Below are 17500 nucleotides of genomic sequence, written 5' to 3'. Positions count from 1 at the left end.
ACACACATACACACAGACACACACACACACACACACACACACACACACACACACACACACACAGACACACACACACACACACAGACACACACAGAGACACACACACAGACACACACACACACACACACACACACACACACACACACACACACACACACACACACACACACACACACACACACACCCCATAGAGCCCCGTACCATGCAGACTGAATCCCAGGGTCAGTCCCTGTCCTGTCACTGCAGGCCTCTCATGTTTATACATCCCTCAGTACATTCATGTGGATTTCTTATCTAGTATCTTTTCTTTTATTGTCCATATTATTCATGTAGATTTGTTATTTTATCATCCTGTTTGTGATGTATGTGTATGTTGTGTGTGATGTCTTTAAGCTACTGGGACCTTGAATTTCCCCTTGGGGATCAATAAAGTATCTATCTATCTATCTATCTATCTATCTATCTATCTATCTATCTATCTATCTATCTATCTATCTATCTATCATCTATCTCTCTATCTATCTGACTATCTCTCTATCTCTCAATCTATCTCTCTATCTCTCTATCTATCTATCTATCTATCTATCTATCTATCTCTCTATCTATCTATCTATCTATCTATCTATCTCTCTATCTATCTATCTATCTATCTATCTATCTATCTATCTATCTATCTGACTATCTCTCTATCTCTCAATCTATCTCTCTATCTCTCTATCTATCTATCTATCTATCTATCTATCTATCTATCTATCTATCTATCTATCTCTCTATCTATCTTTTTCAGATATTGGAACACCCCTTAAGATGGCTGTGGGTATGTGCTGAGGGGAAGTGAAAGAGATGTTGAACCACTAATGTAACGCAGCGCCAGGCTCATGAGAAAAGGGAGGAAACCCTGAAAGTGAAAGAGTTCAGTCAGTTGAGACTCCATTTTGAGTGGAGAGAACAGAGCAGGAGGAGGACACTGAAGGCTGAGGCAGGGTGAGTGGTAATCAACATTTATTATGTTACTGTTAGCTTTCAGCACTGACTTCATGTAGGGCCTGATGGAAACTGTCTTATAGCTTTTTAAATTCTCAATGTCATGATTCCCTCCATGACAACTGACTGAGTGCTGGCTGGTTTTATATCCTACTGTATACTCTGTGTGTGTGTTACTTCCTGATCGTTGCTTCCTGTTTTTGACTCCTGAACAAACTTGATTTCTTTTAAATGTTGTGAGCTCACAGTCAGTGTTCCTGTTTGACCTCTCAGACTGACTTCAGATCAGAAGATGAGTGGTTTGGAGGAAGAGGAGGACGGAGCAGAGTCTGTAGTATCTGGCTGTCTGTCTATGAAGAGTGACCGGTCCAAAGATCATCCTCCATACTTCAGTAATGAACCTGGACCCTCAGACACAAAGTAAGACCACTGATACTAACTCAGTTTATGACTCAGTTGCCATTGCCACGTTTTTGTTGTTACACATTCACACATTTGTTCCATCTTCCTCTTTGTATCTGTGACAGCTGTCAGTCACCCAGAAAAACTCTCTAATCTAATCTAAGAGGACTAATACACACTTTAAATCCTCCTAATTATTGACAGTAGCAGCAGTTTGTGTGTTTAGAGCTTCATAAAGGGCTAAAAAAAGATTGAAGCAATATGAATAAAAACCTGTTGGCGTTTGCAGAGTTCAGGACAACAGACAGAGAGCAGAGTCTGTAGTATCTGGCTGTCAGTCTATGAAGAGTGACCGGTCCAATGATCTTCCTCCAGACTTCAGTAATGAACCTGGACCCTCAGACACAAAGTAAGAGACTGTTTTACTGTCAGCTGACCTGATGAAGATGAAGACTAAATGTTCTGCTAAAAGATTAATATTCATGATGCAGAACTATTAGTTCAGATACTGTTTCTAACTCTGATGGATCTTTTCTGGCTTTTAAAGCCGAATGTTGAAGTTACTGTAAAGAGTTTTTTTTAACTATTTAAAATCTGACAATGTGAGTCAAATGTGGTATTTATTTTTTCTAAATAAAAAAACTGCCTCTATCATTTTAGTGATGAAGAAATGTTTTCACAGAGAGAGGAAGAGGAGTGATGTTTCTGAGGAGGAGCAGCCGTCCAGATCCAGAACCAGAGCTGGACTGCAGACAGCCAATCAGAGCAGCTCTGAACAAAGTAAGTCTGTCCATCTGTCTGCTGATGTCTTCATGTCTGAACACACCGCTGGTTGTTGTAATACTGAGACATGTGTTGAGTCAGACAGCACAGACTAGGGCTGCACAACATATCGTTTTTTATCATTGATTAGCGTTAACTAATGCAATATACACATCAAGAAAGACACGCAGATTGTTTGTGTTAATTACAAGGATAATTTAAGTAACTTCAAAATTAAACTGTCATTCCTTTTGTCTTTTATATTCATTTCAATTTGTTTAATAAAAGAAAGTTGGAAATCATTTCCTTTCATTTGTTTTTAACTCAACAAGCGTGTGGTTGTATTTTTAGCAGAATCTGAAAGCAGAACTGACAACATTCGTTTGTGTGAATTATCGATATATATCTATATATATATATATATATATATAATATAATATATATATATATATCTGAGGGCTGTCAATCGATTAAAAAAATTAATCTAATTAATTACATACTCTGTGATATTAATCGAAATTAATGCATACATAATACGGTGCCTGAACCGATACTTTTAAGAAGTAAAAAAGAAAAGAAAACGAAGGGTACTAAACAACAGTTGGTGACAGTAAAGAACGGCTGTTTATTGCTAAGGCCATATGGTCAAATTAAATGATTTAAAATAATGTATAACAATAACATAACTATTTCACTAGTAAATGCTGTTGAACGACAAAAACAACCACCAAGGACATTTACAATAACTCAAATGCACCACGAAGCTGTAGTTACCAGTTTCATGACCGTCTGTGTTGTTTTTCCGACGGCAGCTCGGCAGCTGCAGATTGTTACATCCCGCTGTTGAGTCACAGTCCTCTACAGTAAAACACAGTCACACTTTACACCGTTCAGCGTTAGCTGTCAGCATTATAACCGTGTTTAATCCAGCTACTAGCTAGCGGTAGGCTAACGTTAGCTGCTGTTGAGTATAGTGTTAACTAGCTAGCAGTAGGCTAACGTTAGCTGCTGTGAGTATAGTGTTAACTAGCTAGCGGTAGGCTAACGTTAGCTGCTGTTGAGTATAGTGTTAACTAGCTAGCGGTAGGCTAACGTTAGCTGCTGTTGAGTATAGTGTTAACTAGCTAGCGGTAGGCTAACGTTAGCTACTGTGAGTATAGTGTTAACTAGCGCCACATGCAGCGGTGGTTTGTGTTGCCTGTATCGTCTTCAGAGCATCAGAGAGAAGTGCAGACATATCAGTGGCTCCAGATTTCGGTAGCCAGGGTTGGCAGGAAGAAGATTTTTACAAGTAAATGTTCCATTAATGATCCAGGCAGCACATTCTCGTCTCCCTCCTTCATTTTACAGTCCAATGGAGGCTAGAACGGCTCCGGGTCAACCCTCAATATGGAATGGATTAATCTGCGTATTTTTTTTAACGCGTTTATTTTTCTCAGATTAATTAATTGAAATTAATGCGTTATTTTGACAGCCCTAATATATATATATCAATATTCAACAAAGTTATAGCATAACACATATTGTCCTTATATATTATGCTGCACTATTGAAGACCTTTAACATAAATATTGTTACAGTTTACGTCCATCTGAAATTTAACTGGATTGTTTTCATATTGGTCATAAAAATAATCATGGGATTGTCAACTTTTCTCTTTCTTGTTCTGTCTCTCACCTTTGTCCTTTTTTTAGTGAATGTTGGTCGTCAGAAACATAAGATCAGGCTGAAGGGGACATTTGAACGTGTGACTGAAGGAGCTGAAACAGGAAGTAGAACCCTCCTCAACAGGATCTACACTGTCCTCTACATCATAGAGGGACAGAGTGAAGAGGTTAATACCCAACATGAGGTGAGGCAGCTCGAGACAGCTTCCAAGAAGAAGACCCTCCATGACTCTCCAATCAAGTGCTGCGACATCTTTAAAGCCTTACTTGGCCAACAGAAACACATCAGAGTCGTTCTGACGAGCGGCGTTGCTGGCGTTGGAAAAACCTTCTCAGTGCAGAAGTTCTGTCTGGACTGGGCCGAGGGTTTGGAGAACCAAGATATCAGTCTGGTGATTCCTCTTTCCTTCAGGGAGCTGAACTTGATCAAAGATGAGCAGTACAGTCTTCTGGAGCTGCTCCGTGTTTTCCATCCAACATTACAGGAGGTCCCAGCAGAGCAGCTCGCTGGCTCTAAACTTCTCTTCATCTTTGACGGCCTGGATGAAAGCAGACTTTCACTGGATTTCAACAACAATGAGGCTGTTTCTGATGTCACACAGAAGTCATCAGTCAACGTGTTGTTGACAAACCTCATCCAGGGGAAGCTGCTTCCCTCGGCTCTCGTCTGGATAACTTCCCGACCTGCAGCAGCCAATCAGATCCCTCCTGCGTGTGTTGACAGGGTAACAGAAGTACAAGGCTTTGCTGATGCCCAGAAGGAGGAGTACTTCAGGAAGAGAGTCAGTGATGAAGATCTGTCCAGCAGAATCATCTCCCACATCAAGACCTCCAGGAGCCTCCACATCATGTGTCTGATCCCAGTCTTCTGCTGGATCACTGCTACAGTTCTGGACCACATGTTGACTACAGACCAGAGAGGAGAGCTGCCCAAGACCCTGACTGACATGTACTCACACTTCCTGCTGGTTCAGACAAAGAGGAAGAAGCTCAAGTATGCTGAGGGACATGAGACAAGTCCACAGGAGCTGATGGAGGCTGATGGGGAAGTTCTTCTGAAGCTGGGGAGGCTGGCGTTTGAACAGCTGGAGAAAGGAAACATCATGTTCTACCAAGAAGACCTGGAGCGCTGTGGTCTGGATGTCACAGAGGCCTCGCTGTACTCAGGAGTTTGTTCAGAGATCTTCAAAAGAGAGAGTGTGATCTTCCAGAAAACAGTCTACTGCTTCGTTCATCTGAGCGTTCAGGAGTTTCTGGCTGCAGTCTACCTGTTCCACTGTTACACCAACAGGAACACACAGGTACTGGAGGACTTCCTGAGGAAGAGAGCTATGGATTATGATGATGATGATGATGATGATGGTGATGATGATGGTGATGATGATGATGATGATGATGATGATGATGATGATGATGATGATGGTGATTGGGACAATGTTAATTACCCATCCCTGGATGTCTTCCTGAAGAGAGCCATGGAGAAATCCCTGGAAAGTAAAAATGGCCACCTGGACCTGTTTGTCCGCTTCCTTCATGGCCTCTCTCTGGAGTCCAACCAGAGACTCTTAGGAGGCCTGCTGGGTCAGACAGACAACAGTCCAGAAATCATCCAGAGAGCCATCAACAACCTGAAGAAGATGAACAGGTATGGGATCTCTCCTGACAGAAGCATCAACATCTTCCACTGTCTGACGGAGATGAACGACCACTCAGTCCATCAGGAGATCCAAGAGTTCCTGAAGTCAGAGAACAGATCAGAGAAGAACCTCTCTGAGATCCACTGCTCAGCTCTGGCCTACATGCTGCAGATGTCAGAGGAGGTTCTGGATGAGTTGGACCTGGAGAAGTACAACACAACAGAGGAGGGACGACGGAGACTGATTCCAGCTGTGAGGAACTGCAGAAAGGCTCGGTAAGTCCAGATGTGATTATCATTTTAAATCAGTGTGAAGCTGAGACCATCAGTATTAGAGTAAACATACAGACTTTACACACATGAACAATATAAAACGTACACACTATAACAGATAAACCTGCTTATTGTAAATAATTCTACATGTTACTCTGCAGATGTCTTTGTTGTCTCAAACGCTGTGAGAATGAGACGATGATGATCTTTGTGTTTGTAGCTAAAGTATCTTCTGTCATCATTTAATCACAACAGACAGCCTTTTTACAGTGTACACAGAGTCAGCAGTGTGTTTCTATAATGTGACTATTTTATATACAAACAGAAAAGTAAATGATAATGTGTCACTGTGTGTAGGAGAAAGACATAGAGTGAGAGGTGTTACATTAGAAGGTCAAACATCAAACATCCACAGGTCAATAAAACTAAAAAGCGTGAGCCTCTGCTGTCTGACTTCCAGGAATGTGTGTGTGTGTGTGTGTGTGTGTGTGTGTGTGTGTGTGTGTGTGTGTGTGTGGTGTATGTGGTTTACATGGACAACACGCCGGACATTTCACCTGGGCTCCCCGGACCTAAGGTAATACGGGACTATGCCAAGTCCTCATAAATCAAAGAGCGGAATTGCATTCGTTAGTGTCTAAATAACATAAATTCTCTTTTTCTTTGAAAGTCCTCATTTACCACTTGACCTGATTTTGAGTGTATCCAGTGTATCAGAACAGCGACGCCACTGCTGGGTTCTATATTGCAGTTTCATACACATTTCTGATACACACGGTGCATTTTGGCGGGCTGTCTTGTGTTGGCTGGTTTACGCGCGTGGGCGGGGCCAAACGGAAGTCGGCTGGAAGCCGCCCACACATGCCCGGAGCATGGCCGAGAGACGTCGCTTGTTTAAAACTTAAATGGACCACACCTGGGAACAGCAGCTAGACGTCATGGACTTACTAGAGGATTAAATACATACAGGTAATGTTTATATTTGTAAATATAGTTCCATTTTTGCATGAAGAAGTGTTTCCTTTTTGCAAGAAATGACTGTAAAGTGCTATATATTTATAAGCATGTGCGATGTTAGCTGAGCTAGCTTGAGTGGCTATCAACATGTCCTACTCATTAAGCCTCAGGCTAAAGAGGTGGAGGACAGCAGGTAGAGATGAGGACAGAAGCAACATTGTCAGCAGGTCAAATTTGGTAGTTTTTAAAATGAAAGCTAGCTAGGTTAAGTTAAGCTGTGGCTATGGCATGGCTTAACTAGCAGGGCCTAGCCACATGGTCTGCTCGTTAAGCCTCGTTTAGCATTCACGTGGAGAGGAGAGGAGGACTAGAAAGCAGCTAGTTGGCAGCTCTGTTTTTTTGGAATTGGAACAAAAAAGAACTAAGAGGATGTATTGATATCATCTTTGGTTTTCCTGGTCTGTAAGTACTAAGTTGATTAACAAGTTTATGTAACTGCCTGTCTGTATCCACCTGTAGCTCTGTATCCACCTGTAGCTTTTGTAATTGCTGAGGTCTGGACCTGGTAGCCTTAACGTTTACCACAGACATTGTGTTTGTTTTAGAGAATTTAATATTTTCTTAGTAGCCCAATATTATTTTGTTTAAATATGAAGTTGCAGTGACACAGGAAGGCTGGAAGATATATAATTAATAGGAGTACTTTCAGGCCATTTAATAAATGTAATGTGTTTATGATGTTCTATTAGTGTACTAAACCTGTAAGATAAATTAATTGGTACCCATAGTAACCAACCACAATGATCAATATACAAAACATGAGGGGAAACAGACCTGACAGGTATCTGGTGCCATGTGTAGAGTATTATTTCAAAAAAATTGTTAAAAACAGTGTTTACTGTTAATATAGATTTCCACACTGTTCATTTAGTTAGCTGAGGGCAGAGGCAGTAGTATAAAGCACCATGGTTTCTATAGCAACCAGTACCTGCTTACTGAGCCTCCTGCAAATGTCTGGGTTTAGACTACTTTCCAAAGATATGACTATGTTGAATCTAGTAAACGTGTAGAGGGGATGGGAATGCCTTTTCTTTTGTAGTTTTACATACTTTTGACCATTCTTTGACCAGTCAGGTGCATGTTAATTTGAATAATTCTAAAACAGATCTAATGCCAGAAGCATCGCAGTGATAACATGTCATGCCCTGGTTCTTTTTAATGTCATAATAATCTGTAATTCATATTGACCAAAGAAACCAAATTTAAAAGGACTTTGAACCCAAAAAGACAATGTGAATCCCATTACTTTCACATGAAGATAGAGAAAATGTAGAGCGTATGATATAAAGAGAAGAGAATCAGACAGAATATGTATCAATTTAAGATTTTATCCTGAAAAACTAAACACAGCTGCTATTAGTTAAAACTTTTTTTCTTGCTACCTGTCTGTTATTTTTGGATGATAACACTGAGCAACATGGTCTATGAAGCCTACTAGAGATTCGCTCGATTTGGTTTTTGACTAGAGAAATTATCTTATGTGGTCAGTGACTTTCTACACCATCAGAAAACAGTCAGTTGGAGGCAGGATGAAGTTTAGTCTGAATGTGGTCCAGCACAGCTGGAGATTAAAGCAACTGTCATCCTCCTCCTGTTAAGTAGTACAGACTCCCACCAGCCTGTTACTTTGTGAGAAAGATGTTGTTACACTTTTTTATGTATTCTTAAAATAATAAAATATGCATGGTGCAGTTATGAGCACATCATTTGGCTTCTGTCCAGATGTGGCTTGTACATTACTAATTTACCCAGAGTTTTGTTTTCTGATCATGCTTGTCCCAGTGAACATTGTAATCCTGACAATCACTTTTGGTAATTTAGGCTGTGACACCTGTAAACCGTAAACATGCAGCGGCGTAGACGCATTAATCCAAAGGATGATGCAAGATTTTATGTTACTGCTGAAAGTGACAAAGTGGGACTTGACATCAAGTACATCAATGCTGTAAAAGGTAAGTTTAATCTTCTGACTGTTTAATCATGATTCAACTTTAATACATATCACTTTTTGCCACTTATTTGTTGTTTTGTCTTTGATGAATTAGGCCGTGGCATCTTCACCTCTGTTCCATTTGAAAAGGGAGACTTTCTATTGGAATACAGAGGTGATCTAATAAGCAAGCAAGAATGTGAGAGGAGACAGAGAATTTACCATGACCTCCTCAAAGTGTTTATGTTCGAGTTCCATTTTAATGGAAAACTGTGGTGGTACGTATATATGTCACTGGTTAAACTAATCAGAATTATATGACTCTTTTTCTCTTTTCTCACATCAGGTTAATTTACATTGCATTAGTATAAAAACTGATTGTTTTGAAAATGTTACTTGTGTTTTTGTAGTGTTGATGCAGCAATAGAGAATGGGTCACTTGGCAGGCTTGTAAATGACGACCATATAAACCCTAATGCCAAGATGAAGTACCTCACTGTGCAAGGGAAGCCCCATCTCTGTTTGTTTGCAGTTCGAGACATAAGTCCAGGAGAGGAGATCACCTATAATTATGGTGACTCAGACTGGCCGTGGAGATGCAAGGTGGTCAAAATTTGACTTTGTGAAATTGATAGTTCTCATATAAGAAATGCTTTAACCATAGAACATTTCACATACCAAAATAATGTACATTTTCCATCTAGCTTCAGGTAGAACATGATTTTTATAGCTTTTGTTAGCAGTTTGTTAGCACCACCAGTCCTGATGCCACCTACCCAGCACACCATAGCAAAGATGATACTGACCATTACAGACTGGTAGAACAAAAACAATGAAGTCATCAAATGCTGTGTTCATCAGAGTATAGTTTTCATAGTCCACGGTCTACATTATGTTTTGTTTTTTTCCTTTTTACAGGCCCTTGATGACGAAATGGCTCCAAAGAGTTGTGATGACACAAATGTCCCATCCACAGTTGATGAGACTGAAGAGGTATATCTTCACAAAAGATAGATTTTTATAAATATCTTGCTCTGATTGTTAATATCTTAGAAAAGTTGTCAGTGAGTTTAAAAGCAAGGTTTTCCTCTGTCTTTCTGTCAACAGAAGAATGTTTTCTTTTTTTATTCAGATGTCAAATATCCTCTCTAGTAGTATGTTCCCAGGACTTTCTCTTTATTGTCCTTTGTCTCTGTTTCATCTTCTACAGCTGACCACTGAGAGCAAGTGCATCCATACAGCTGTCAACCACCCAAATCAGACCAGTCCAGAGCTCGGCCCACTCACCAAGGTTGGAGAGGTAAATTAAATCTGATGTACAACTTAGTGAAGTTATTTGTGGCAAAATTTTAAATCTACCAACCTATTTCAATGTGTGTGTGTGTGTGTGTGTGTGCAGTCGCCTGAGTAGAACATGCTTTATGTGGACAATGTTGAGTAGAACATGCTTTATGTGGACAATGAAATGGAAGGACATTGTCTAAACATGCTTTTTCAAGCTTCAGTCAATAGAATATCTGAGTGTATGTGTATCAAACGGTGAACCCCACCCAAATATGACTTGGGAGGACCATACAGTTTAGAGGGTCATGTCACCAGAGGCATCACTTTGGTTTTTAAGAACACTTGGACTACCTGCATTTGATCTGTATGTTGGTTTAATGTGAATGGTAAGTTGTTTGGTTACATGTAATGGATAGGCACCCTATTAGTTATACTGGGCTACAAGTCAGCTCCTGGCACTGAGGCTAACCACAAATTCCCCATCTACAATTTAAAAATATGAAGAAGGTATATCTTCATATAGGATACGCTATAAATAAGCTGCGTATAAATAAGATACGCTATAAATAACAATAAAATACACTGCCTCAGCTCCACACACAGGAAGAGAGGGGTTGTCGTTTATAGTTTTCAGCGTCCCTCTCATCTGCTGTCTGTCACTGCCTCCACACTGTCCAAATCCATCCTTACCACAGAGCTGGCTTTCTCACCAGCTTGCCCAGTTTGTTAGCACCACCAGTCGCGATGCCACCTACCTAGCACAACATAGCAAAGAGGATACTGACCATTACAGACTGGTAGAACAAAAACAATGAAGTCATCAAATGCTGTGTTCATCAGAGTATAGTTTTCATAGTCCATGGTCTACATTATGTTTTGTTTTTTTCCTTTTTACAGGCCCTTGATGACGAAATGGCTCCAAAGAGTTGTGGTGCCACAAATCCCCCATTCTCAATTGATGAGACTGAAGAGGTATATCTTCACAAAAGATAGATTTTTATAAATATCTTGCTCTGATTGTTAATATCTTAGAAAAGTTGTCAGTGAGTTTTAAAGCAAGGTTTTCCTCTGTCTTTCTGTCAACAGAAGAATGTTTTCTTTTTTTATTCAGATGTCAAATATCCTCTCTAGTAGTACGTTCCCAGGACTTTCTCTTTATTGTCCTTTCTCTGTTTCATCTTCTACAGCTGACCACTGAGAGCAAGTGCATCCACACAGCTGTCAACCACCCAAATCAGACCAGTCCAGAGCTCGGCCCACTCACCAAGGTTGGAGAGGTAAATTAAATCTGATGTACAACTTAGTGAAGTTATTTGTGGCAAAATGTTAAATCTACCAACCTATTTCAATGTGTGTGTGTGTGTGTGTGTGTAGTCGCCTGAGTAGAACATGCTTTATGCGGACAATGTTGAGTAGAACATGCTTTATGTGGACAATGAAATGGAAGGACATTGTCTAAACATGCTTTTTCAAGCTTCAGTCAATAGAATATCTGAGTGTATGTGTATCAAACGGTGAACCCCACCCAAATATGACTTGGGAGGACCATACAGTTTAGAGGGTCATGTCACCAGAGGCATCACTTTGGTTTTTAAGAACACTTGGACTGCCTGCATTTGATCTGTTTGTTGGTTTAATGTGAATGATACATTGTTTAGGTACATCTAGTAGATGAGCACTCACTCAACAACACTGATGAAAATTCATGACAAGATGTCATTTAAAAAGAATCATAGCAAATCTAAGAACTATAAAAGGACTAAAAAGTCACTCCATGTAAAAGCTTACAGCCACTTATTCTAGAAGTGTGATCATTCTAGCAAGTGGGCTGGCAATAGATAAAAAACAAAGTAATCAAATGCTGTATTCATCAGAGTATAGTTTTCATAGTTTACAGACTGTAGTCATGTGGCCTGTTCAGTGACTAAAGAACCGTTTCAGAGACTACATGTTTTCCACAGAACACTCAGAAATACAGCCATGATATCTTTTCACAGAATGCTACACAGGGAACACCTTGTCTTCAAGATATTTATGATAATATAGATTTGTTGTTTTTTTCCTTTTTACAGGCCCTTGATGACGAAATGGCTCCAAAGAGTTGTGATGCCACAAATGTCCCATCCACAGTTGATGAGACTGAAGAGGTATATCTTCACAAAAGATAGATTTTTATAAATATCTTGCTCTGATTGTTAATATCTTAAAAAAGTTGTCAGTGAGTTTTAAAGCAAGGTTTTCCTCTGTCTTTCTGTCAACAGAAGAATGTTTTCTTTTTTTATTCAGATGTCAAATATCCTCTCTAGTAGTACGTTCCCAGGACTTTCTCTTTATTGTCCTTTGTCTCTGTTTCATCTTCTACAGCTGACCACTGAGAGCAAGTGCATCCATACAGCTGTCAACCACCCAAATCAGACCAGTCCAGAGCTCGGCCCACTCACCAAGGTTGGAGAGGTAAATTAAATCTGATGTACAACTTAGTGAAGTTATTTGTGGCAAAATTTTAAATCTACCAACCTATTTCAATGTGTGTGTGTGTGTGTGTGTGTAGTCGCCTGAGTAGAACATGCTTTATGCGGACAATGTTGAGTAGAACATGCTTTATGTGGACAATGAAATGGAAGGACATTGTCTAAACATTAGAACATTTGGACTGCCTGCATTTGATCTGTATGTTGGTTTAATGTGAATGGTAAGTTGTTTGGTTACATGTAATGGATAGGCACCCTATTAGTTATACCATAAATTCCCCATCTACAATTTAAAAATATGAAGAAGGTATATCTTCATATACCTATAAATAAGCTGCGTATAAATAAGATACGCTATAAATAAGCTGTGTATAAATAAGATACGCTATAAATAACAATAAAATACAATGCAATAAAAGGGTAATAATATGTATGAAGTAAATTAAATGTCACATTGGTATTGGATTTAAAGTGATTAGATATTGACATGTAAATATGACATATCTTTCTGTCCAAACTATGTGGCATAAATAAATACTACAATTACATTTTTCGCCAACAGTGTCAAAAACACCGCCTGGTGTGCGCAACAGTATCCTCCTTGGACAAGTGTGTTAATTGTGTGGGACCCGTATCTTCCTTCAAGTGGCTTGGCTATCGATGCACAGGTTAGATATTTAGTGAATTAGTATAGAGTGTACATGTGTTGTGCTCTAACCACTTAAATAGACCTGCAGTGTTAACATTATTTTACTCAAAATGTGTTACAGTTTGTTCAGGGGTCTGGCATAAATCCTGCCTCAAGCAAATTACAGGAGATTACTTTCACAGCACAGCACAGGTGAGTATCTACTGAGTGAGTGTTGAACTTGAACTGTCTATAAGATTCAATCACCCTGTAAAATAATTTGCTTTATCACCAATTCAGGCGCAGCAGTCTTCTGAGGATGAACTGCTGTCAGATCAGGACAAAATTCCAACTCCAGAATTGGACCAAATATCATCTGATGAAGCTGAGGACATGTCTGACAAGGAATACATACCTGACTCGGAGGATGATGAATATGATTCAGATGCCAGCATACCCTTAATGTCAAGTCAGGCAAGAGCTGCACATATTCAAGTAAAACCAGTAATACCTGATGTTGGAACATCTTATGGGTCAGACACAGGCACCCAAGTTGTGCCCAGTACATCAAAATGTTGGCCACCCCTTAAAAATAAGATGATTCCCAATGCTGCTGACACATCTAATTCAGCAAATTCTATCAAAGACTCATCAAAGGAAAAGCCAGATGATGAAGCTGTGACTCATGAACAAGAATTACCACATCTGATTATGAGTAAAAAAAATTACTGTTATGTTTGTGGTAAGCCACAAAGCAAAATTTCCCGCCACTTGAAAACACACAAGACACATGCCGAAATTGTCCATGCATTTTCCCTTCCTGAGGACTCAAAAGAGCGCAAGATATTATTAGAAAAAATGAGGAATAAGGGAAATTTTAAACACAACACTGCAGTTTTGCAAGATGGAACAGGATCACTGAAAGTGAAGAGAAAGCCAAAAGCTAAAACACTGGCAGGAAAGTTTATTCACTGTATGTATTGTCAAGGGATGTACATACGTAAGGAGCTTTGGAGACATGTCCGCAGATGCCCCTTTAAGCCAGAAAACGAAGATTTGGATGACAAACCTGGGAGAACCAAAGTACTGGGCTTGGCTGCAGCTCTGGAGTCTACATTCTGTCAGCAGATCTCAAGTGGAGTGTGGAAGCTCCTTAGTGTCATGAAACAAGATGAGGTGGCCTCAGTTGTGCGAAATGACCTCTCTATTATTCAGTTTGCCCAGTCACTCTACAACAAACATGGACAAGACCCTACAAAATATGAATACATTCGACAGAAGCTCCGTGAAGTGGGGCGTCTGTTGTTATGCCTGCGTACAGAATTCTCAGTACATAACCTAGAGGAGGCTGTTAAACCTGCTAACTTCCAGAGAGTTGTGCAAGCAGTAAAGAAAGTTTCAGGTTTTGATGAAGAAAAACACTCGTACCAGAAACCAAGCCTTGCGCTGAAACTGGGGCATACACTGCAGAAAATCGCTGACATTATTCATTGTAGGGCACTCATGGCAGAAGATGAAGAGCTGATCAGGTACACTGACATATTCAAGACGTTGTACACCTCCAGGTGGGCTGAGTTGGTGTCTCACAGTGCCCTGAACACACTGAGTGATGCAAAATACAACAAACCATCAACCTTGCCCTTCACTGAAGATGTTCAGATCCTTCATCAGTACCTTGAGAAATCTGCAGAAAGTGCCTTCTGCAGCTTGAAGGAAGAGGCCACCACTCAGAACTATGCTCAACTTGCAAAACTCACACTTGCACAAATCATTGTGTTCAATCGAAGACGTGCTGGGGAAGTTTCAAAAATGCGCCTCAAAAGTTTTCATGAAAGGGACAACACAAAGCTCCATGAAGATGTTGCCATGGGGTTGTCAAAGACTGAACAGAAGCTCTGCAACTTTTTCAGCCGAATTGAAATCATGGGGAAAAGGGGCAGAAAGGTTGCAGTTCTGCTCACACCAAGTGTGGTGGATGCTTTGTCACTACTTGCCAGTAGAAGAACTGAATGTGGCGTTTGTGCCACAAATGTCTTCCTGTTTGCAAGACCAACGTCAATGAGCCACTACAGAGGACAGGACTGTTTGCGTGTTCATGCAAGCCAGTGTGGAGCAAAGCACCCGGAGTACCTCAGGTCAACACAACTCAGGAAACATGTTGCCACACTCTCACAAGTCCTTAATTTAAAAAACAATGAACTTGATCAGGTTGCAGACTTCCTGGGTCACGACATCCGTGTTCACCGCGACTTCTACAGATTACCAGTTCCCACAACACAACTGGCTAAGATTTCCAAACTGCTTTTGTCAATGGAGAAAGGACACCTTTCCAGCATGCAGGGGAAGTCACTGGATGAGATTGAAATTGAAGGTTTGTACAGAAATTAGCCCTTGTAGATATTATCTGAGTGTTTGTTTTTTCCTTTGAATGTTAATTTATAAACATCTAGACTTGGCATAGTCAGCATCCTTTTCCAAGAAAAAAAAAATCACCTTTCATGTCCAAATATGAGTTGAGGATTACTATTCAGAAATATAAGCATAAGTCTACAGTATGGCTGGACAGTAATTCAAAATTGTTTGTGGAGGTGCAGTTGAATTACGTTAAATATTAACATAATATCATATTGTGTAAGCATTTTACATGGATTGTTTTATCTTATGTGCTCATGGACCACATTAAACATAAACACAGGTATAATGGCTCAAAACTACTCAAGTAAAAATAGGTACTTTGCAAAAAGTGGCAAGTACAAAACCACAGGCCTACTATCTTTTCCCTAGGTCTTTTTATTTGATGTGGCTATTTCAACCACAGATTTGTATGTCCAGCTATTTATATGAGTTTTACTAATGCCATTTTCCAGATGAGATTACGTTAAGTGACGCTGAAGACAGTGGGAGCGAATCTGATAACGGCAACACAGAAGTCACAGCAACAGAGTTTGGAACTGTGGAGCCTGTGGATATTGACTCTACAACCACAGAGCGAGGCCATGACATTGGAGGCTCTGGTATGTTAACTCACTTCATAGTCACTGCTGATAAAATGTATTTTTTCCTGTGACAAAGGTAACTTTTGTTAAATTGTGTGTTCAACAGGATCAGTGTCATTTGTGTCGTCCACAGTAAATGAAAGTGTACTTCCCTCTGAAGGTAAGATTCAGATTCAAGAGGTTTATTGTCTTATGCACAGAAGAAACACAGTGGTTTATACCATACAATGGAATTCTTACTTTGCCCAAGTCCCTTAACAGAACAGTTCAATAATAAGACAAATACACAACACAAATAGAATAAAATAAAAAATATTAAATTTAAATATAACTTACAGTGTACAGTAAACCTAAGTTGGAATTAAAAGAAAAAAAGAAACCTGAGTTGAATAAGGTGCTCTGTGCCACACAGTTACAGCTAAGGTGTCGATAGTCATTCAGACAAGTCACAGTGTCCTTCTTTGGGAGGGGCACGATGGTGGTGGACTTGAAGCAGGTGGGGACCGAGTGGTGACACAGAGTGGTGTGTCCAGTATGCCCTTGTTGGCCATAGTCCCTCCCTTTCAGCTGGTGTTGAGGACGTTGAAGTGAGCGGTTTGTTTTCTGTTTGCAGTCTGTGATGTGTTGCAGACCTTGCCACATGCTCCCAGGATCAGCAATGGTGTAATATCCCTCCAGCTTCAGTCTGTATTGTCTCTCGGCCTGTCTGATTGATCTACGCAGGTCATATCTGGCCGTTCTCTAGTCCTCAGTGTCACCTGAGACACATGCAGCAGAGCGCGCACATAGCATGGACCACACTTCAGTTAATCCAGGGTTTGTCGTTGGGGTAGGTCTTGCAGCGTTTAGTGGGGATAATTTTTGTATTTGCGAATGTAGCCAGTTACAGCTGCAGCATATTCCTATAGGTCCACAGTACAGTCCCCTCTCAGAGCAGGAGTTTTAAACACACCCCGGTTTGTACTGTTAAAGCAGTCCTGAAGCACTAGTTCAGATCCTTCATTCCACACTTTAATAGTTTTACTTACTTGTGGTTTGATAGTCCAAAGTGCAGCCGAGGCACAGCCTTGTAGGCGTTCTTCACGTTGCTGTACACTTGGTCGAGAGTATTCTTCTCCCTCAAAGGAAAGCTCATGTGTTGATGGTACTTTGGTAGGACGCTCCCTGAGGTTGCAGTAGTTAAAATCACCGGCCACGATGATGGATGGCATCTGGGTGTGCAGTCTCCAGCTTGCTGATGAGGTCCTGTAGCATCCACATCAAGCAGAGGCACAGCGCTGAACTCGCTTGGTAGATAAAAGGTTCTGCACTTTAGCATTAAAAGTTCAATGTCCGGTGAACCGTGCTTTTCAACAATCTGCACATTCCCACACCATCTGTTGTTAATGTACACACCGCCTCCCCTGGTCTTCTTCGAGGCCTCTGTGCGGTCTCCATCTTGGATGGAGTG

The 17500-nt window shown here is 40.4% G+C and overlaps 2 protein-coding genes across 2 annotated transcripts in view; both read left to right on the top strand.

Annotated features, from left to right (window-relative positions):
- Positions 1-17500, top strand: part of LOC116034886 (NLR family CARD domain-containing protein 3-like) — a 972843-nt gene that overhangs the window by 105215 nt on the left and 850128 nt on the right. The gene's annotated exons all lie outside the window — the stretch shown is intronic.
- Positions 6649-17500, top strand: part of LOC116043343 — a 12578-nt gene continuing 1726 nt past the window's right edge. The window contains exons 1-9 of the mRNA XM_036001645.1: positions 6649-6693; positions 8563-8693; positions 8787-8949; positions 9082-9274; positions 10853-10927; positions 12320-12409; positions 12989-13094; positions 15922-16068; positions 16157-16210. Coding sequence (XP_035857538.1) covers positions 8588-8693; positions 8787-8949; positions 9082-9274; positions 10853-10927; positions 12320-12409; positions 12989-13094; positions 15922-16068; positions 16157-16210 — 934 coding nt within the window. The 5' untranslated portion in view covers positions 6649-6693; positions 8563-8587. The remainder of the gene's footprint in view (positions 6694-8562; positions 8694-8786; positions 8950-9081; positions 9275-10852; positions 10928-12319; positions 12410-12988; positions 13095-15921; positions 16069-16156; positions 16211-17500) is intronic.

Source organism: Sander lucioperca, chromosome 5 (assembly GCF_008315115.2).
Source record: "Sander lucioperca isolate FBNREF2018 chromosome 5, SLUC_FBN_1.2, whole genome shotgun sequence".
NCBI lineage: Eukaryota > Metazoa > Chordata > Actinopteri > Perciformes > Percidae > Sander > Sander lucioperca.
This window is presented reverse-complemented; position numbering and strand designations above follow the sequence as displayed.